Source organism: Rhinolophus hipposideros (genome assembly GCF_964194185.1).
Source record: "Rhinolophus hipposideros genome assembly, chromosome: 5".
In the NCBI taxonomy this organism is placed as follows: Eukaryota; Metazoa; Chordata; class Mammalia; order Chiroptera; family Rhinolophidae; genus Rhinolophus; species Rhinolophus hipposideros.
Window position 1 is genome coordinate 83,802,425 of NC_138051.1, and position 22,868 is coordinate 83,825,292.

The 22,868-nt window shown below is 34.4% G+C and overlaps 1 protein-coding gene across 1 annotated transcript in view; it reads right to left on the reverse strand.

The window, feature by feature from the left end:
• Positions 1-22,868, reverse strand: part of CEP128 (centrosomal protein 128) — a 317,243-nt gene that overhangs the window by 283,246 nt on the left and 11,129 nt on the right. The window contains exons 3-8 of the mRNA XM_081048990.1: positions 21,156-21,317; positions 20,485-20,571; positions 8,879-9,005; positions 7,697-7,815; positions 4,930-5,021; positions 1,201-1,273 (exon numbers count right to left, since the gene is read on the reverse strand). Of these exons, the coding sequence (XP_080905116.1) occupies positions 1,201-1,273; positions 4,930-5,021; positions 7,697-7,815; positions 8,879-9,005; positions 20,485-20,571; positions 21,156-21,302 (645 nt within the window). The 5' untranslated portion in view covers positions 21,303-21,317. The remainder of the gene's footprint in view (positions 1-1,200; positions 1,274-4,929; positions 5,022-7,696; positions 7,816-8,878; positions 9,006-20,484; positions 20,572-21,155; positions 21,318-22,868) is intronic.

Sequence of the window (22,868 nt, forward strand, 5' to 3'; positions counted from 1 at the left end):
TTTTACATTGGTACAATGTAAACTGAAGATGCCTTTGGTATGCCTGGAAAAATGTAGGCATACTTTATGTAAAAAAAAAAAAAAGTAACTGTCCCATGTCTTGATCCCACATTACATGTCACATTATCATGCACTTGATCACACACTAGATGTCACATTATCAAGCACTAACTGCAAAAATTCATCTACTTCAACAGAAGACAGGCATTATATCTCCTCTCTGGGGCACCTCACAAAAAAATGAGCACCAAAAACTCAGGAGGAAGGTGCTTATTCTTACTTTTGAATTGGGCCGTAACCGAGTTTATCTCTGAAAATAGAGCATATCCATCTCTTAGCCTATGCAGCCAATAAATTCGAACTCCAAAATAAACTTAAAGAACTGAAAATACAACTAACAGCTAGAGAAAAATTATCTGCTTCTACTAGGAAACTTTCAGTTTGAATAAAATGTGTTAAGAAAAATAATTCTGCTAACTTTTCCTGTCTTGGGGGAAAAAAAGTATTGTGGGAAATGAATACACATTGTTCTTGAAGTTGACAAATTTGCAACAGTGACCATTTCGCTTGATACTTTTCTCCTAAGAAAAATAGCTGATGATGAAAAAAATAGACACCGTACGTACTTTATTTTTTACCTTAATTCCACCAAGCATAGTGATTTGATAAAAAGGTATCACTGCATCATGAATGTGAACAATCTAAGTTTGAGATAATAAACCTCGAGAATGAGGGGTGTTTTCAATCAACACCACATCAAACAGGAACAGACAGCAAGGAGGACTTTGTAGCAATTATAATAACACACTTAGGTAAGATGACCTGAAATAATTAATAAGGAGGACTACAGAGCCACTACCAAAGAATTCTGTTTTTCTCAAATATCATTTAACAAAAGCTATAGAAGGATCACTGAGTTAATAAAATTTAAAATAAACATCAAATATTCATAATCAAACCCTAAAAATTAAAACAAATGATAATTCTATCCCTGATATACGACCACTGTACTCCAAAGTTAAATGCCTAAAATTCATGAACATTTTAGAAGAGGTGTAAAACGTATCTTTAGACAAAATGGTATATATACTGCCCAAAACATTAAAATCTACTAGCCTTCACTGTGAGTACAACCAGCCCAGCCACCCTCTCTACCATCTACATATGAAATAAAACTTTTTATAAACAAAAATTTCTCACCCCTTCTTGTTTCTGAGTTTCACTAAGTTTTTCATTCAGTTTTTCCAAAGCCCTTCTTGTTTCAGCATCGGACCTAGGCAACAAAGAAAAATGTTTTAACTTAGCTATTTGAGAAAATAGATACAATTAACAAAATTTACAACATAATAATATGCTATTACATAACACTCTACTGCTGCGGTTCTCAAACGTTAGCAAACATATGAAACACCTGGAGGGCTTTTTTTTAAAAATACAGACTGATGGACCCATTCATCAAACCTTCTGAATCAGGAGTTCTGGGATGGGGCCCAAGAATGTGTATTTCTACAAATTGCAGGTGGTGCTGAAGCTGCCAGTCTGGGGATTACACTGTGAGAACTACTGCTGTACTGGAATATCACCTTCAACAAACAAATCAGCTGCAATATCTTCCATTTTAAACTAAAAAGACAGGAAGAGAAGGAGGGCAGGAGAATAAAACTATAGATCTCACATCCTCTCAAGGAACTCATAATCAAATTCCATCAGAATATGCTGTACAAAACATCTCTGTCCTCACTAACTTATCTCCCACTACCTCTTCTCTCATCAAATCAATAACATAGAGGATCAATAACAACGGGTACAGTTTGAAAGAGTTAGGAAGAAGTACAAAGGACTTCCTCACATTTCCTTACCTCTCCCCACTGGCAACCATGCTCAACCGTTTCCATTCTTAATTCTTTTGCTGTTTACCTCCATCATTTTGGAGGTAAATTCTAGACATTTTTGATTGACTCCCTTTTGAAATATTTAGTTCAAACTACTCTAGAATTTTTGGATGAATGTATTGCTATTTTTTTCTTCTATTGGTCACCTATGTAACTTACATAATATACTTATACCGCTTATAAACTATTTCGTCATAAAGAAAAGCTTACATTCTGTCATGCTCACATGTTAGTCAGCTTCATACTTGGATCATTAAGTTCTTTCTTGTACTTTGGTTTTTTCTATGGTTTCATTATCTTTTGGCCTTATTTACCAAATCACATCATTGATATTTTTCTCCCCCTTCTAGTATTCGTCCAGTATTATGAATCAACTCCATTCTTGTTGACGACATTCTCCTCAAAGGACACTGAACTTTCTGCTCTAATTCAGAGTGCATTCTGGGGATTACTTCCACTGAATTTTTGGGTTAGTTTTACTATATTTTATAACCTGCATCTTCCTCTTTCTTGGCTACCATCTTATTTTACTTATAGGTCCTTAGGTGATTTCCTCAGAAAGAAGTTACCTTAAAAGATAAATTTTCTCTAAGTCTTTAAATCTCTGAAAATGCCTTTACGTGGACCTCCTTCTTGGCTTTTGTGGTTCCATGTACTCCTGGATTTCCCACACCTCACTAGCTGTTCCTTCTCAGTCCAGCTCCTCTTTGTCTATAAGACTTTGAAATACTGGAACGCCTTAGCACTCAGCCCTGTCCTTGATGCTCTCCCTACAGGTTCTTTCTAAATATCCTCCACTGCCATGGTTCCAAGTACCACTTTTACATGCTGATCACTCTTAAAGTCTCTAAAAAAAGAATTCTCCTTTGAGCTCCAAAATAAATATCTAGTTGAGTAGCTGGATGTTTCACAGGCACCTCAAACCTAACATATCCAAGGCCAAACCCTTCATTTCTACACCTCACCTACTTCCACCAGTCTTCCATATTTCAGGAGTGGAACTACCATCTACCGAGTCGCTCATGTCAGAAATCCAGGAGTCATCTTTGGTTTATTCTCCCATCTTCCCCCACCCCCTTATCCAATCTACTGCTAAATCCTATCTCTTCAACCCGCAAAAAAAATACTGTGAAACAAACCCCTGTCCCTCTGTCTCTTGCCATAATCCTGGTCAAGCTATCAGCACCTCTCACGTTAATGCAAGTCTTCTAACTCACCCTCCTCAAATCAATTCTCCATATGGCATCCAAAGTATGTGAATTCTGAATTAAACTTTAATCCTTTCTAAAAGCTTGCTTTCCAGTGTACTCTTATGATTCAATGTACTCTTTATTGTAAATGTCAAGAAAAATTATTAATTAAATGGGCAAATCAACCTTTCTAAATCACATAGAACATTAAACCTAGCAACGTCCTGCCCAGTATATTTTTACAAACACGTGGCACAAGTGAAAATCGGTAGATCCTAAAATCTTCCTCATCCCCCAAGTTAAACCAAGTTTAACAAGAAACTTGACTCCTATGTCGGGTTAAAACAGTTTCTCTGCCTCGCACGTGCATCTGTGTCACACAAACTATTACCAAATGGTTGCAGCCGATGGATCAGAAAATTCCCAGTCACCAGTGCAACACCCAAATGACCATTTAAACTACCCAACTACAGCATCCCTGCAACTTCTTCCCAGTATCTTCTTCCAGGACATCTCTGTGTCCTGAAGTTCATGTTCCTAGTGCTTAATTTATACCCTTCATTCAAGTACATAAAAGCTGCGTAATAAAACCACTCCCAGAACACACATTGTTACAATGTTGTTGCCATTCTGCTGACTTTATCAATTTGTCACAAATAAATATCTAAGTATTAAATTAACTAACGGGTTTAGAGGATTAATAATATAGCTCAATATAGCTCACAATTCAGGAATTCAAATGCTTTACGGCACACCAGTATCTGTGACAGTGACAATGAACCACAGTGAACTACAAGTGGCAAAGCAAACTCCAGGGCTTTACTGCCTAGATTGGAATTCTGACTCTCCCACATCGCCCCAATTTGATCTCCAGCAAACTAAGTTACTTCATCTCTCTGTGACCATTTCCATATCCAAAAAATGAAGAAAATAGTGACTGCCTCATTTGGGTTGTTGCAAGAATTAAACCTAAATCTATCTGGCAATGAAATAAGTGTTTAGTAATATTAACTAGTAGTAGTAGTAGTAATAATAGTAGGTGTTTAATTCTTATTACTAATCTCCTGCCTTTGTCATATAAAAGCAGGTAAGTTATACAGACTGTAGTTGATATTCATAGATTTAACAATTATGGTTTTGACGTTTTTGTTATACAACATAAAAACTGGTGTGTGCAATGACTTCACTAGCTGGAGTGGGAGTTAACAAGTGAACTTGGTAAACAAATTTCAATTCAGCTTTTTTGTTCCCTAACCATTGCTGTACATCGATTGTTGCTTGTAAAAATATGGCCTCCAAATGAAAGCCAACTGACACTTCTCATGATGAAAATAAAAATACCATAAAGAAATTTTAAATAAAGTGATAATTCTTGGAGACTACCCAGAATTGACAAAATGCAGAGAATTGACAGATATAAACCACTGGCTTTCGAAGATTCCAACTGAAAGCTAAAAATATTAGATTCTACAATGGCTCGTGTCCATTGACAAAGCCACATTATTCCTTTCTTCAAAAGCTCCATTGTCAGTCAGGTGGTCTCTGTGTCTGTCTCTCTCTCCAATGTATTTGTAAATCTACCTCTTTGCTAAGGTCTTAAAATGAATCTCTCTGCATTCCACTGTAATAAGTTAAAATGTTTTTTTAAAATATAAATTGATTTGTCTAACACAGTCATGATGCATTCTAAATTCAAAGAGTTTTGAACTGTTCTATTAATAAATTTTAAAATATGGGTATAAAAACACATCACAGTCTTTTAAATTCATGTAAACATGTCAATTACAGAACCTAGTTTATTCTTCTAATAATTCATTCCTCCACTGAAAACTGTATTCTGCTTTTACCGGCTTCTTCTGGCAAGTTCCCGGTTGAAATCGTCTCCAAGTCGAATTTGTCCACTGCTGAGGTCTCGGAGGGACTGATGAAAATCATGAAGCTAAAAAAGTCAAAACATAGTTCTCTTTAGGATTCTGTTTAATTCTTTCATAAAGATTCACTGAAGGTAAGAGTAAGAACTTCTTTGAAATAATGCCCAAATTTTATAGTTGTTAGAAAGACAGAATAAAATAAATATCCAACCTGAAAGAAGTAAAATACTTTTTTCAAAAGAAAAGCAATTTTTCAAAAAGCCATATAGAATATTAACCACCACATCCTCTACATTACAGTAATCCCACTCTTTATAGGTACACTAGAAAAGGGGTCAGCGACCTTGTTCTGTAGAGGGTACAAGAGCAAATAGTCCACGTATTCAGGCTATACGATCTTTCACAATTATTCAACTCTGCCATTCTGGCATAAAAATAGCCATAAACAAATGAGCATGTCTGTATTACAATAGGACTTTAAGTAAGCTGTATGCCATAGTGTGCCAACCCAGACTGCCCATGTGCACCAGGAACCACGCACCAGAATGTTTGGAACAGCATTGTTCATAATCAAAACACGGAAAATAAACCAAAAGTCCATTAAAGAAAGAATGGAGATAAGTAAAATGTGATACATTCCTCCAGTGGAGTATCATACAGCCGTGAAAATGAAATGATCGAACCTACTTACATGTTCGTAAGGCTGAACGTCAAAAACATAACATCAAATGGAAAAAGCAAGTTACAAAAGAAGTCATACAGTATTATTCCATTTATATAAAGTTTAAAAGCAGAAAATACTAAACATGATGTAAATAGTAAAAATAAGTTTTTTTAAATGCAATATAAACATAAAAGTCAAAATAGTTAATAGCCCTTGGGGAGACAAGGAGCATAAAAGAGGTTTAGGGGATATAGTAATACTCTATTTCTTGGCCTGGGTGGTGATTACATGGATTTCCATTCATATGATTGTACTTTTAATTGTAAATATTTATGCTATATACGTATGTGTATGCTAAAATTTTAAGTTACATAGACTTGCAGAAACAAGTGGATTCCACAAATGCACATTCCCGACAACTGTGCTGGAAAACAAGCGGCTCAGAATTTCACTTGGGAGACAGACATGTAAACAAAAACCACAAATGCACCATAGCTTCCGGAAAGTATACAGGCATAGGGAGCTAAAGGTCATCTTAAGAAAATGGAGTTAAAGAAAGAGCAATTAAAAAAGAAAGGAATGGAGGTAACAGAGTGGATGAACAAGAGACCATTCACTTAGGTTTTGCCATCATGATTTTCCCATTTTCCAAACCAGAATCCTAGGATTCATCTTTGACACCTCCATTTCTCTCATTTCCACCCTCCCCAAATGGTCATCTGACCTTCAACACCTTTCATTTGTCTACCATATACCTCTTAAATCTAACCCCTTCACTCCAACTGCATTTCTCTTAATCCAAGTAGGCATCATCTCACACCCAGGTCATAGCAACATCTGCTTAATTGATTTGCTGGCATCGACTCCATTTTCTACACTAAAGCCAGAGTGATCTCTTCACAGTAACTGTCACTCTCTTACACGGCTGTGCATGGTCTCAGTGCTTCGTACTTCTTTAGCCACAGGGCATTCACGGAGCTACTCATAGGCGCTATCTTCCTTCCTGCCAGGTATTTCTTCTACCTTGAATGGCTCTTACTCAACTTTTGGATCTCAGCTCAATCAGCATTCTTAGAGAAGCCTTCCCTAACTAGGACAGATCCCTCTACTATATATACATTCCCCAGCTCTATGCTTCTTTCCATGATAGCCTGCATCTCAGCACATAATTCTGGAAATATTTATGCACTTATTTGATTAATGTCTAGCTCCCACTCTAGATTATAAGTTCCACGAAAAGGCAAGGTTTTGCACATCACTGTTTCCAAGCATAAGCATTTCATGCCAGCAAGTTACACCTACCCCCCCCCCAAAAAAAAAAAAAAAACACAGTCAAGGAAAACTTTCTACAAAGTGGCTTCTGATATGCTTTGTTCTATTATCTCTTTCTCTTATGCTGTAATAAGGGGAAGGTACAGATGAGTATCCTAACAAACTTTGAGCCCTTAGTCCTAAAACTATCAAAACAAAGATGTCAGAGTCAGCAACATCCCCTAGCTCTTATCCAATTAATTTAGCTACCAAAGGCAACAAAATCATAAATACATAATGTGCGTCCAGCTCTCGTGGAAAATATTTAAAGAAGCAGAAAAAGAAATATGTCTATACAACTAAAACTTCTGAACTCTTCGTTGAATATACAGAAAAAGTATGGAATTTTTGCTTAATAGAAAGTGGCTCCATTAATGATTCAACAATCAGAAAAACATGAAGGGAACAACCAATAGGTTAACCACACAAAGACTACCTTCTTCATACTAAACCAAACTTAGCAAACTAGAAAGTAGCTGACTTAGCAGGGCTTACAGAAGACTGAGCCACCAGAACAAGGAAACAAAACATGTCCAAATAAACTCACTTTTAAATTGTTCTACAAAATAGAATCGTCCATTACAAAACAAAAAATAAACCCATGATGATGATTAGTACACTGAAAATAGTTTACTTGGTTTAAAAAAAAAAAATCACTATAAAGTTATTGATGATGAAACTCCTGGTTAAAATACAATCATAAAATTCACGTATCAGTCATTTCCACAGAAATGTAAGGAATAGAGATTACAGAATGGTACAAAGTACCTGGCCCACGTCATCAATTTCCCGAACAAATCGGACACCAGGTCTGGATCTAATTCGTTTACTACCCTGTTGATCCCCATAGTCCTTGAGAGGTGAGGTAGGTGGAAAACGCTGGCTTTCTTTACAAATGAAAGAAAAGGAAGAGGATAAAAACATTGCATGAGAAGAAACAATCTACGATTTTACTCAGTAAAAACATAGCAGACATGAATATACACATGTGCCCTTAACCAGACTATTTCCCAAGTATTTTACTATGCCCATAAAAGTCCACAAAATTGGCACCAATTCTGTTCTTAAAACAGAGAAAATGAACAGAAATAAGCTGGAAATAGAACATTTCTAATTTGCTATCCTTTTCAAAAAAGTAATATACAATTTTCTCCCATATAAAAAACATTGCTAAATAAAAATAACTTTTTTGACTCCCTAAAATAATATCAATACAACAGAATTTTTCAACAACAAATTAATCTAAAATGTGAATGGTATTTAAAAATCAATAAAAACTAACTATATAAAGAACAATAGGTGATTGTGTCCAATTTTTAATCATTATTATCATAATCGATTGCAATATTAACAATGTAAGCTAATGTTCACTTTATCTTATCACCCCTCTTCACTGCATATTTTTCTATTCTAAGTCTTTTCTATTCATACATGAACCTCAGTGCTGCAGGAAAGTATAAGTATGATTAATTACAGGCAAACTAAGTGTTCTCACCTTTAATCTAGCCATCGAATTCTAGCTGCACAGTAAGGATAAAGTTCACCTGATCTTAACAAGTGCGATAGGGTAGTTCATAATCGGTTATTTGAAAAAACTATGAAATTAGGACAAGACTTCTAACCCAGAAAGTATACCACATAGTAAATCCTATTTTTTATGTTTCTTCTGATTGGTGGCAGTCAATTAAATCCAAGGTTTATCAAGTAAAGAAAGTTCTATGAGTTCTACAGACACTGAGAGGAACAAAAGTAACAGACTCATAATAACAAAGTACCATTAAACATATCTTTAAATATTCACTACAAAATACTTGACTGCATTTTCTAACATCCTATTTGTATGATTTTATGTATGGGTTGTATTTGTCCAAAGATTAAGTATATTCAATATGTACTTCAGGAACATATTTTTGAAACAAAAAGGGTTTTCAGAACATCTGTAGCGTTTACCTGTCACAGTGCCACCATCAAGGTCACTTGCACTCAGACTTGTAACAGAAATACTTCTCCCTCCTGAGTTTCTCAATAAACGTTGACGCCGCAGTTGACCTATTGATTGTTCCAAGCTTTCTTTTAACTAAATTAAAGAATATAATGGAGATTTATTCTCTTTAAATAACTTCCAAATACAAACAGAATAGACATTTTTAAAGTTATTTCTAAAATATCTGGTTTCCCAAAGAGAATTTCTATCAGAGAACTAAGTTTAATGTTAGGAAATATAAACTAAGTTTATGAACTAAGTTTAATGTTAGGAAATATAAAAATAGTAAACATCAGTATTTTAAGAACCAATTCTAACCTCTGGTTTTAAACAGCATCTGTCACTACCTATTCCATCTTTCTATTACCAGAAGGTAAGAGATGTCTGCTATCTAAAGGCTTACAAAAACCAGGCTGTAATATCTGACTGAGGTGCCACCCAGGGTTAGAAACATAACAAGGGCAACACATCTGGAAAAGAGAAAGCCTTCATCCCTACTACAGATTCCCGCAGAAACCCCAGACTTGTACCAAACAGGAAACTGAGCAGTGACTGACAATGTGCACTGTCCCACTCTATACCTGAAATCTCTATCATTCATTCAAAGATTTCAAATCCCCAGAAACAATGTGGTCAGACTGTCAGCACATACTATAAATTACAGTTATCCAAATGTCTCTTCAGATTATTATGAATAAGCTAGGTGATAAAGGAAGACATCTTTTTAGACCTGAAGACCTACATTAAATAAAATCATATTAAATACTAAAATAATGTCCAGACCTGTACATAGCTATAGACCTGAAAAGATTAAACTAAAACTCAAAGGAACAAAGAGTCAAGCTGAGGAAAATCCACACACCTTGAATTGCTGAGAAACTTCAAGTCTAGATATCTCATCAAAGGATGACTAGGAAATATTGTAAAAACAATGCAATTATTCGACCCATTAAAGATGTCAAAACAAAATGATTGGTAAGACAGTTTCCTAAATTCAGCCCGAATCAAAAAGTAGAACTTTACATATAGAGAGAACAAGTCAATTTCCTTGGGGAACTGTGCAGAAAGAAAGCCTCAGTTGAAGGGAAACTATGGATGAAACTGAGTATGAACCAGAAGTGAGCAAATCCTGTTTCATTTTGGTTGCTTGGATTTAGCTCTTCTGAAGAACCAGAATCCAGACAGTCTGGATTAGGATGAAAAAGGTGAAGGGATCAAGAAATACAAATTGGTAGCTATAAAATAGTGACAGGGATGTAAAATACAGTATAGAGAATATAGCCAATAATATTGCAACAACTATGTATAGTGCCAGGTGGGTGCTAGATTAATCGGGGAGATCACTGCATAAATTATATAAATGTCTAACCACTATGCTGTACCTGAAACTAATATAAAATAATATTGAACATGAATTCTAACTTAAAAAATAATTTAAAAAAAAATACAGTGGACTAAAAGAAGTAGAGTTAGAATTTCAGGAATCTACCTCTATTATCGCTCTCATTTCTGAAAAAAAGGCGAATATTTCTACGCCCTCTGTCCCCTGCTTCCCTACGTTGGGATACATAAACACCAACCTGTCTGTTTACCAGCTATAGGAACCAACCTATCAATCCAGGGAAACATACAGATGAGGCTTAGGAGAACCAACTTGTATCTTGAGAGTAATTTATATATAAGTAAAATAAAATGATATCTAACATATTATGTAGACCAGAGGTCTTACACAGTGAACACAAAATAGCATATCAGTAAGCCATGACAAAGGCTCAGGGTACAATTAAATGATGTTAAAGTTAAAAAACGCAAATCCGCACTGTAAGATGAGAAATGTAAAATGATTTTAGATCACACAAGTTAGTGACAGAACCAGCTCTATTAACTTTTCTCATGTTTATCTTTGTTATTCACATCTTTCAAGCTAAGCCTGACATCACCGTGCTTTTGGAAGCAAAGTCAGCTGTCATTTCTGCTTGTTTTGTGATTTTTTTAAGGCAATCTGCTTTTTTCAGCTTCATCTATTTTAAAGATTTTCTCCTTGAATTTCAATGGTTTTACTATCAAATGAATACATACAGTTTTATTTGTAGTTATCCAATTTTCGACTCATACGGACCATGGAATGTATAGTTTGGTATCTTTCATGTGGTGTACGTTCTCAGCCACCATCTCCTCAAGCATTGTTGCTGCCCCATTCTTTCTCCCCTCTCCTTCTGGAAATCCAGTTATATTTGTTATAGATTTTTACCATCTGTCTTCTATGCTCTTTTTGTATTGTTCATCCTTTCCTTCCTCCATTTTTTTTTTGATACCTATGCTCACCTATGTTTCAATTCATTAATTTTCTCCTTAACTGTATAAAAACTGCTATATAGTTGACCTATTGAGGATTTTAATTAATTGATTAGTTTTAATTATATTTTTCAGTTTCTGTAATTTTGGTTCTTTTTTACGGTTTCCAATTCTTTGTCAAAATTCTCAATCTTATCTTTTAATTTCTTGAACACATTAATCATAGTTATTTTATAGTCCTATGTATCTTTCTATTGTCTGTGTTGCCCTTGGTTTTCAGTCATCTCTTATATTTTCTTTTTTTATCTCTTATATTTTCTTATGCCTGGGTATTTTTTTATCAGGTGATAGACATTATATATGAAAAATTGTGGCGATCACTTAAAGCTCTGGATGATAACATCTTCCTTCAGTAGAGATTTAGTTTTGCTTCTAGCAGGAAGTCAGGCTAGGGTCACTAGGAATCCCAAATCACTTTAATCCAATTAGGAATTGAGATGATTCAAAGCTGGTTTATTCTGTTTATCACTTTACTTTTCAATTCACCATTTCTCCTACGCTATCAGCCTTCGGAGCCTCAGTTGAAAGCTAGAGGGTTCCTGATCTCCCTAGCCTCTTTTTTTATAATTATTATTAGTTTCAGGTGTACCAAACAATGTAATAGTTAGACATTTATCATTTATAGCCCTTACAAAGTGATAACCCCCTCCCCTAATCTACTATCCCTCTGACATTGTATATAGCCATTACATTTCCACTGTCTCTATTCCTAATGCTGTACTCCTCTTCTTGTAACTATATATATGTGTGTATATATAAATAAAATTATAGTTGGCATTCATTATTGTTCAGCTTCAGGTGTACAGTGCAGTGATCAGACATCTACATCATCCCTGAGGTGGTCTCCCTAATAAGATAAATACACCTGAAGACATCAGATACCCTACAAAATCTTTACAACATTATTGATTACATTCCCCAAACTGATCCCTGGCCTTTTGAGTTTATCGATAGCTCTGATTCTCATCTCTCTGCTTCTAAGGCACCGCTTTTGAAATCAGCTACTGCCTTGAGGGAGAAAAAGAGTCCCAAATGCAGGACTCATCCTTCTGAACTCCCATTTTTGCCATATTTTTAGTATGAAATTCTTCACTGCCTTGGAAGCTCTCTGACGGGATCATATTATTTTTCACATTTTTTTTTTTGCCTTTCTAGTTGTTCAGAGTAGGAGAGTTAATCCAAAATAATCTTATCTACCAATGCCAGAAGCAGAGCTTACCAGCATCCTTTTTTATGTAGGTTTATTTACTAACAAATCCTGGGCTATAACTAAAACCTAATGAATAAAATTAATTTCCTCTCTCTCCCAGCTAACAAAAAAAGGGAAAAAAGCCACCATGGGACGTATGTAAAAATAATGCAGAATGAGAGAAATTATTCAAAACCTAAGCGGAATAAAAGATGTTGAAAATGAATCATTTTAAAAATACGATAAAAAGCTAGACAAACTATTTGGCAACTTCATTTTAAACTTTTAAAACAATATATCATTAGCCATTGATTGAACAAATAAACAAGCTGATACATAAAGACCAAATAATGAAATGTAAAAAGTGAGTAAGTGGAACTAAGATTTGCTTAATTACTCCTATAAATATCATGGCAAAAACAGCTCCTCCACCTAAGATACAAAACTAAAAATCAACCCTTAAAATAGCAGTGGCACAACAGAGACTGCACAAAATCTAATCATGATGTACAAAACCAATTTAATCACTCCTAAACACAAAAACAAAGAGATAAAGAAGAAAGATGTAAAATAACAAAAGTTGTTTTATAGTCTTTAGGATTGTAACTCCTAAGTGCAAACGCAAACCAAACTTGAAATTAAATGAAAACAGAACACTAACAAAACTCAATTTAACATTAATTTAGTAGCTATTGTGCTGAAACTAAATCAACACTCCCCACAAGACTCTGGTACCCACTCCAATGGTGCAGTCTTACATCTCGCACGCATGACTTCCTCACCACATACCAGGTCATGAGTCCATTGCCCCCCTTGCCCACATCTGAAATACCGTAATACCAGCATCACAGAACATGCTATGACATATTTTCACCATGACTTGACATATGAGGTCTGTTCTGTTTCCTCCGTTCATTTGAAGCATAAATACTATGTACCAGTATGAATACAGATGAAACTTGGGCACTGAAACTGAATGACAATACTTGTTTAAAAGGTAGTTATCCAAATTGTCCAGACATGCTGTAAACTTAGAAGTCAAGTTGAGTAGGCTCCCTTTAGTCAAATATAAAATAACTTGAACATCAATAAAAATATGAAGTGAAATGAATTAAAACATTTCAAATATGCATAAACTTGTGAGTTAATTATACTCAAGGAGAAAAAGAGTCATTGGTCACCACTAGAGAATGCTAGGGAAGCAACTCGATTTTGGACACTACTTGGCAAGTGACTTTTTTTAAAACTATATAAGCTTTTAGATTAACATTAAAATAAAAATACTAAATTACAAAATTCTTGTAGAAATCTCTGAAAGCCCTGAGATGTATCTATTTGAAAATCTCTGATTAGAGACACAATATACGTCAAGTTCAATTAATTTTTTTAAAAAAGTACGTAACTCAAAAGGACAGATTACACCGCAAACCAAGTCGAAGAAAGGAGGTCATCCAGGCAGCAATGGGTACTTCAAGCAAGAGATGTGATCGTTAAAAACATTATGATTCAGAGAACCAAAGAAAAGCATGGGAATGCTTTCCTCAACTATACATACTACTTTCACTGCTGCTTCTGACTCTTCCTGTCCACATCTTTCACACTATATCAGATAACTTTCACTTATGTTTTATTTTGAGGATGAAAGAAGACAACACATGCAAAATATTTAGAACAATACTTAGTAAAGACTAGTTTGTTCAGTAAAGAGTAGCTTTTATTATTATGATTATAGGTGATGGATACAAGACCAAAATCTAAATGGAATAAAAAAATGGGACGTTTTATTCTAGAAAAGCTCTTTAGAGGAGTTTGTCATTCCCTAAAAATGATTTCACTGAATTTCTCTGGAGAGAGAGAGAAGAGAGAGAGAGAGAGAGAGAGAGAGAGAGAGAGAGAGAGAGAGAGAGAGAGAGAGACTGGGAGACTCTTGAATGGCAGCAGTGTCGACATTCCCACTATCACCTATTTCTCCTGTAACTTCACTCCTCCGTAATATGATTCAAATTTCACTTCCAGCATATCACTTTTCATTTCTTTGCTGTACCTTCGTCTTGGTTGACCAATTCCTTTTTCTGATTTTTTAATTTTTGTAAACTAGCATGCAGTTTTATCACTGGATCAAGGAGTTTTATCATTTATCAAGGAGGTAACACAACTATATATTTTCACTGTCTGTGACCAATCAGCAACAGAATTCAAAAGCAGTGCTGTTATTTTCACAGTAACTTTCACAGGAAGTGGAGCTAATGTGTGGAGCTATTATAGCAGCAACGTTTATATTTTATGCAGTTACTCATAGTTAATATACTGCGTTAACTGAAATTTAAATTCTGCTGTTTGGGCACTGGTGTTAGCTGACCAAATGGGGGTAATGAAATTCATGCACACTGAAAACAAGGACCACTGCATTTACTTTTCAGAGTCCTCAAGTCACTACTCCATGCATTCGGTAGAAATTGTATAGCTATTCAGTGCAAGGGTATACTAACTCCATCTCACCTGGGATCGGAACTCTGGTTTTTTGGTTTCGGTTGTTTTTTTTGTTTGTTTGTTTTTTTAAGTAAAAAAGATTGACTTTCCAAAATTCATAACAGCAAGTTTCTTGACCAGTCTCTAGGAAGGTAAGGTTTCCAAGCAATAGTAAAAGCTAGGAAAGTAGGCACTAACTCCACAAACGGTATCAGAAATGCCTAAGAAATAAGTCATTCAATAAAATTCAGCTTCAATATCACAAGATGAGAAATGGAAAAAAAAATCACATGCATGAACTTCTTTGGTCAACATATAAAACCGGTAACTGTTTCACTAATAAGCATTATATCTTACAAATTCAGTCTCAACAAAACTAATCCTATCCTTGACTAAACTCATTGTGAAAGAGAAAAAAAAATCACACTAAACACAGTTACTAGATAGTTCGTAAAAGATATCTACCATTATTCCACAATAACACAAATAAACCAGAAACAGTGAATACTCACACATAACTATAGTACCTATCACATATTCAAATAATTAGCTTCCACACAAATGAAAACCACAACTTAAAAAAAAAAAAGCCAGCAACAACCTTGGGAAAAACTCTAACGGCTGCAATGTAAAGTAGGCTTAAATTATGGAAACCATTTAGAGAACCCGTTTAGCTTCTTCAGAGACTTTCTTACTCCAAATTGTTCCTTATTTTCATACTAAGAAAACAGATTCCCTAACATAGATTATACAAAAACTCATGCAAATTTAGTCATGTATAGATAACTGCACTTAGCCGTATTGTTGAGCACAAACTGAAATCATATAAATATTTTGTCTAGCCATTTGTTTTGTTTTCACTTGACACTAAGGAGTCACTATTTAGCAAACATTCACAATGTATATAGCACTGGGGACCATGGAGATGGTTTATATTATAAGTTTAAGCTATATCTATCATGTTAACATAAAAAAAATTGAAGTACTTAAATTTACAAATGTTAGGGGTCAGCTTGACAAAATCCAAGTCAAAACTGGAGGCAGAAAAGAAGTCACTTTAAAAATTTTGTCCAGGATATTACTGTCTGTCATCCATGGGAACTTTGTTAAGTGCTTTATGCTTGCCTTTTCTTCATTGCCTGTTTCTCTACAAACTGCAGTCTGGCACAGACTGCAAAATAGATTGGTTGTAGAGTTAATTTTATCAGCTCTATTTTGGTTCCTTACAGTCTACTTATTTTCTACTATTAAAATAAGAAGGAAGATGAGGCAGAGGAGAAGTAAAGAGACAGGAGTTTTACAAACAAAATTAAACAAGAGTACAAATTTATGGTTTGTACACTTTTCTGGTCCCACCACCTGTTGCTAAAATGTATTTTTTAAATGGCTGTTTTTACCAAAACATCTTTATCTCTGGCTGCTATGTCTAACCTCTCTTCATATGCTGATTTATAGGAACATAAGCCCATGATAATATTCCTGAAATTTAAAAATTCCTTTTCAAATGGTATCATTTTTATTCATGTGACTATTTTATTTTTGAATGAAATCCCATATAGTTAAAGGCATGCATCATAGGCATTTTAACCACAATTTTAAAAGAATTATAAACAATATTTCCACATACTATTCTGCATGTCAATAAATGGGCACTCATGGAAAAATGAAAGACGCTGTTAATACCACATTACTGCATTTTGGGTGAACAGACAATTGACTCATAAACATAAGAGGAAGAAAAAGCAGTACTACGTATGCTGTCTAATTTAGCACATACTTTAATAGCAAAATAATCAGATACACATATCACTGAGAATGTTGTAATGTCTCATGTTGTTTATAGTCACAGTGATCCACTCATGAAACTGAAGTTAGGCCAATGTATTCAAGGAAAGGAAAGGAACATGTACTGAGTGCCTAGAATATACCAAGTACCTGTATTAAGAACATAGCAAATGCTTGAGGGTAGAGGAATTGTTGGATGGATTAAAAAAATAACAAGAACATAAATGTTTAACAAGTGTCTAAAACAGTGTGACCACTGCAATAAATGTTATAATGAGGGTTACATGATTATGTTCATTTATCACATGATGACACCGTAGTTCAAAAAGGTTTATAACTTTCCCAAAGTCACAGAGTGGTGTCTAATTAAAAAATCATCCTTCAACTTGAGGTCTGACTCAAAAAATCTAAATGTATCCACTACCCTCAAAGCAAAATCCTGTCAAAATTATTCTCCTGCCCAGTAGTTTCATGAGATACTTGGTAATAAAAATTTAAACATAAATTTAAACATAAAGTTCTAAGAACCTAATTCCTAAGATCTAAAATATATTTGCAAAAAAGAAGGTCTCAACAGAATTTGTTTGATTATAATTTCTTATCCATCGACTCTTAGTACTTACGGTCAAAGTTATTAAAAGACTACGACCAATTCTTACCTTCAAGACAATTAGTAAAACTCAGCCACAGAGAAAGAGACCAGTACCTTCAGCTTTGAGGTATTACAAGTGGCTTGTGTCTGGCTCTAAACCAATTAACTTATCCTTCTGAGGTGTCACTAAGTATATTTGACCACTGAAACCCACTGAATAGAAAAAAAACCTGGACTTTATTATTTACCATTCAAATTGTTCCAAAGTTTACGTGCCAGATGGTAACGCGATTACTCCCAAAGGGAATTTTTAATCAGAGTACTTAATTAGAAGAAAAATTACCTATTAATGCAAGCTTCTAAGGTTTAATTTGATATTACTATATTTTAACCAATCTTGACCTTAAAAAAATGAATGAATCAGCTGATTTGAATCAAGGGAACTGTGTTTTTCTTTTATACCCAACATTAACTACTTTCGCCTCATCAGCTGGAGTTCCTATTTCCACTGCAGAAGGTATTAACTTTTTATGTTGAATAATCATCTTGGAAAGAAAACATTGCCTCAAATATTTATATTCCCCCCTCACCCGTTGGCAAATTATGTTCACAAAATTAAACCCCAATAAAATCAACTCTCCCAAAAAATAAACAAACAGTTGAATACTGGTTAAAATGGATTAAGCTGTTATACGATGTAAAAAAAAAAAAAAAAAAAAAAAAAGGTAGGTTCCACAGAAAAAAGACTTGTATGAGTTGCAGCATAGTCTCAAAAAGAAAAAAAAAAAAAAATCAATCAATCCCCAGGGTTCCTCCCTAAATAGAACATACTGATTAAAAGAGAATTAAAAATGGATAGTATTACCATGTACTTAAAGAATTTAAAGAATATAACTGTAAAGATTCAGATAAATCACATGATAATGGGCACACTACATACACTCATTTTGGGGGATGACATATCCCACAGCTGTAAATATTTTAATGCTAAGAAAGCAATTGTCGTTGAGGAGCCCGTCATCATCACTTGTGAGAAGTACTCTTTCTGAACTGCACATCTTACAGGTGGCAGGGGGAAGATCGCTGCTCTATCAAGTGAGTGTAACACACGGTAATGAGTGACATAGTCCTCTGGTATGCTGGAGGGGAAAATCACTGAGGACCAACTACATTAACAGAACAGGAACATGGAGAGACTGAGGAGGAGATTCTAGACCAGACTAAGGAATAGTCAAAAGCAAAAAAAAAAAAAAAAAAAAAAAAGCAATTCTTGCTCTCCTATGTCCTATTTTTTATGAGTGGCTTTGCAGTCTATGTACATACGACTTAAATGGAAATGAAGTACCTGTTGAATTTATTTCCTTCCCATGTATAAAACCACTCCCCCAGAGTTCAGTATTATTCAACTCAAGGTCTACCATAAAGGCTTACTGCCACAGGACACATTTGATTTTAAATGCTTATCTATACAGAAGTTTCTCTAATACAAAATTTCATTTCCCAATGGCACAATTCAAAGGAAATTTGCTACCGTAAGTAAGAATCTAATATTCTACATGACGAAGTAGGATTGTTCTTTGCTATTAATGTTTTCAATTTTTCACTAATAAATTAAAAAGTAAAGTATTACCTCTCATTATTAAAAAGGTAATTAAATCTACATTTCAGAGCTTCCCAAATATAAAAAACCTATAGCTCCATCTGTCTAATGCATCATAAGTCATAAAAATCTTGTAGATACAAAAAAGTCCAAATTTATTTTCTAAATGATAGTAGAAAACCTTATGAGAGAAGATATGTTTCCCTGTGCACAAGTAATTAGCTTCCAATTACAAGCAAATAATGATGATTGTACTTCTGCTTTGTAAAAACAAAATAACAAATCATCAATTACAACTTGGAAGTTATGTGACAGTTCAGTATAGCAGATATATATAAAACAATCATTATAGTACAAATATAGTATTAGTCTTATTATTAGAGTACATGCTCATAATTGGAAACAATAAATTTAACTGGGTTTTTAAGAGTTTACAGATGAATTAACAAATTTCAAAAGAAGGAAATAACAGATAGAATTAGCAAAATATTAATAAAAAATGTTCATTTTATTTCAGAATTCTAGGATACGTTTCCTTCTTATATCCCATGCGAAGTAAATATAAACTGGCACATCCTTGAAAGGGCACTTTTGAAATATCTAGCAAATTTGTAAGTGTGCATATCCTTTAACCCAGCAACTCCGCTCCCAGGAATCACCCATTATTATACAAAAATAAGTATACCATAATGGTCATTGCTGCATTACTTACAATAACAACCAAAAAAACAAACAAACAAACAAAAAACAAAACTAGATACATCTATACTGTGGAATATTATATAACTCTTCAAAAGAATGACATATGAGTCATATGGAAAATGATATACATTACTAAACTTAAAAAGTTGCGTAATATTATGTATGATTCCAGTTTTTAAAGCAATCACATGTATGCTTATACATGCAGAGAAAATATTTAGAAGAAACTGTCAAAATTGTTACCTCTTTGGAGTGGGGCTCGGAAGAGCTATGAGATACCATGTTTCCCCAAAAATAAGACCTAGCCGGACAATCAGCTTTAATGTGTCTTTTGGAGCAAAAATTAATGTAAAATACGGTCTTATTTTACTATAGTATAATATATTACTATAATTAGTAAAATAATATATTTTACCATAATATAATATAATATATTTTACTCTTATACAAGACTCGGTCTTACATTAACTTTTGCTCCGAAAGACACATTAGAGCTGATTGTCTGGCTAGATCTTATTTTCAGGGAAACAGGGCAGGAGTTTTAGTATTTATTTAAACAATGAGCATCTATTACTTTACAATTAAAGTTCTTTACTCCCCATGAGGGGTATCTGTGGCCCAAATTTAGTAAGTCTCAGATGAATTCATGTCCTGATTTCTTAGCCCTCTGACTTACAGCTTTCAAATTCAACAGAATCTAATCAATACAAGCTCGTTGTCAATCCATCTGAGAAGCTAACCTAAATTTAAACTACAAAATAGTAAAGCAATCTAAAAGCTGTTCACAATAGTTATCTCCTTTATCTCACAACCCCATTCCTCAATTCTGCATTTCCAAAAAGGTGGGTAAGAGAAAACATAAATATGTAAACATTCTTACGTGTTCTATAACACCCGCCTGTCCGTTACTATAGTCTCGATACTGTCCAAGCATCTGGTCTACTTGTCGCAGGTTCCTACTGGTATCCTTGAGAAAGAAAATGGACTTTATTAAGTGTTCCAAACAGTATTTTTCCCTATCAATCTTAGTAGTATGTTAAAAGCTAAATCAACCGTTTGTAAAAGGTACAATGCATATAATAGTTAAGTCAGATATCAATATACTTCATGCAGATATGATTAAATTAAGGATCTTGAGATGAAATTATCCTGGATTACTGAGTGCACTCAATGTAATCACAAGCATCCTTAAAAGTGGAAGAGAGAAGCAGAAGAGGTAGAGTAATGCAATATGAGAAGGATTCAACCCATCCTTACAGGCTTTCAGGATGATGGGGCCACAAGACAAGAAATGTGGGCAGCCTCCAGAAGCTGGAAAAGGCAAGGGAACAGATCATTTCCCTAGGGCCCCCAGAAAGGAGAGTAGCCCTACCAACAACCTAATTTTGTCCAAAGAGACTAGCATCAGATTCTGACCTACTGAACTGTAAGAAAATAAGTTTCGTTATTTAAGACATTAGTCTTGTGCTAATTTGTTATGGCAGCAAAAAAACTAATACACTGACTGAAACTACTACTCAGCTTAAACTATTTAACGATTGTTAAACTAACCTGTAAAGTACTTGTTATAGTGTTGACCTTCTCGGTGGCATCTACTGTAGGACGATTTCGAATTTCCCTGTGTATTGACCTGGCAGCCCATCGACTCAATCTGTCACGAGAGCGGAAGTGGTCTGAATCACTGGAGGATTCTGCCATTGGTGTTCACAAATCCTTAAAAATAAATCCAGGTCATGGTCAATCAAACGGAAAAGAGTACAGGAATAAGAGATTGATTCAGCTATTTATTTTTTGAAGTATCTATTACATTAGTCCTTTGGCATATTGTAATTTCTATACACATAGTTTGAAAACATAAGTCACTTCCCCATGTAATTCTATCCTTCCTTTATGAAGTTTTTTTCTGCTTTAAGAGAGCAATTCCTCAAATATTATTTAGTCATGTTTACAGCTCTAAATAATAAATAACCCTTTGTTTTGTGCAATGCTCCTAAATTTTAAAAGCACTTCCACATATAGTACTTCACTTCATCCTACCAACAAGTAAACGGGACAGATGGATTGGTATTTCTACAATGAAAAAACTGAGATTCTCTAGGACCTGCAGGTCTCAATATTAGTCTGATTTCCAGTCTAATGAGCTGTATGTTATCTTTAAACAAAAATGTAACACACACAGAATGCCCTAAAATAAGAAAATCCCATTCATTGTACAGTGAACACTCTCATGCAACTTAATTTAAAATGTAGAATTAAATGCTATAACAGAAGTACAAATTCTGCAATAACAAATACATGAGAAGATGGTGAGCATCATCAACATCTCCACCAAATTAGGTCAAACATCCTGAGAATAATCTCATCAATAAAAACTGCTCTAAATCTGCTTTTTTCCCATCATTACCTCAATTTTCTATTTAACACAAACAAAAATTATTTCATGCAAGGCAATCTCAAAAATTTCAGACAACCTTTTATAGAAGTTGAAGAAATGAAATATATTTGGGACAAGAAAGTATCGGCGAAAACACAGTTGATCAAATGTGAAACCTTACTGAGTATTCCAATAATTCTATTTTCTGTTTAATGGAGAGTTAACTTAACCTTTAACATTAATTATTATAATCTTCCTAAAATCCATATGGTTATTTTTTCTGTCTTATTAAATCCAGTGTGATGAAAATTTCTTTAATGATTTAGAATATTCTGGACTTTTTAGACCATGACTCTGAATGAATCTGGGAAGTGCATGAACATGCATCTAAAGGGAAGATAATGGGAATTTGCTAAATAAGTACAGATTCTAGAGCATTAAATGAAAGCAGTCATGCTTTTAAAATATTCATTAAAATAAAACTAAATAAACAAGCAAAAGACCCTTGCTATGAGTTTAGGTTTTTCAAAGTGAAATAAATACAGCATCAGAAAAAGAATCAATGGAATATCCAATTCCATTGTAGCATCAAAAAAAAATTAATGGAATATCCAATTCCATCGTGTGATCAGCAAAAGAATCAATGGAAGGTCCAACTTCTTATACTAGTCGGCACAGAGCTAGAGAACACCCTGTCAGACTCAGGTCCCTCCTCTGCCCTTCCTCCCACATCTAACTCTTCTGTTCTCCTACCTTCTGTCCACAAGGACAAAGGCTGTATGCCCACCATGTAGCTCCCTCCCACAACAGGAAACATAACAGGAAACTAAGGCTGAAGCAACTGTTTGGCTTTACTTTTCCGGGATCCAAAAGAATAAAGTTAAAAAGAA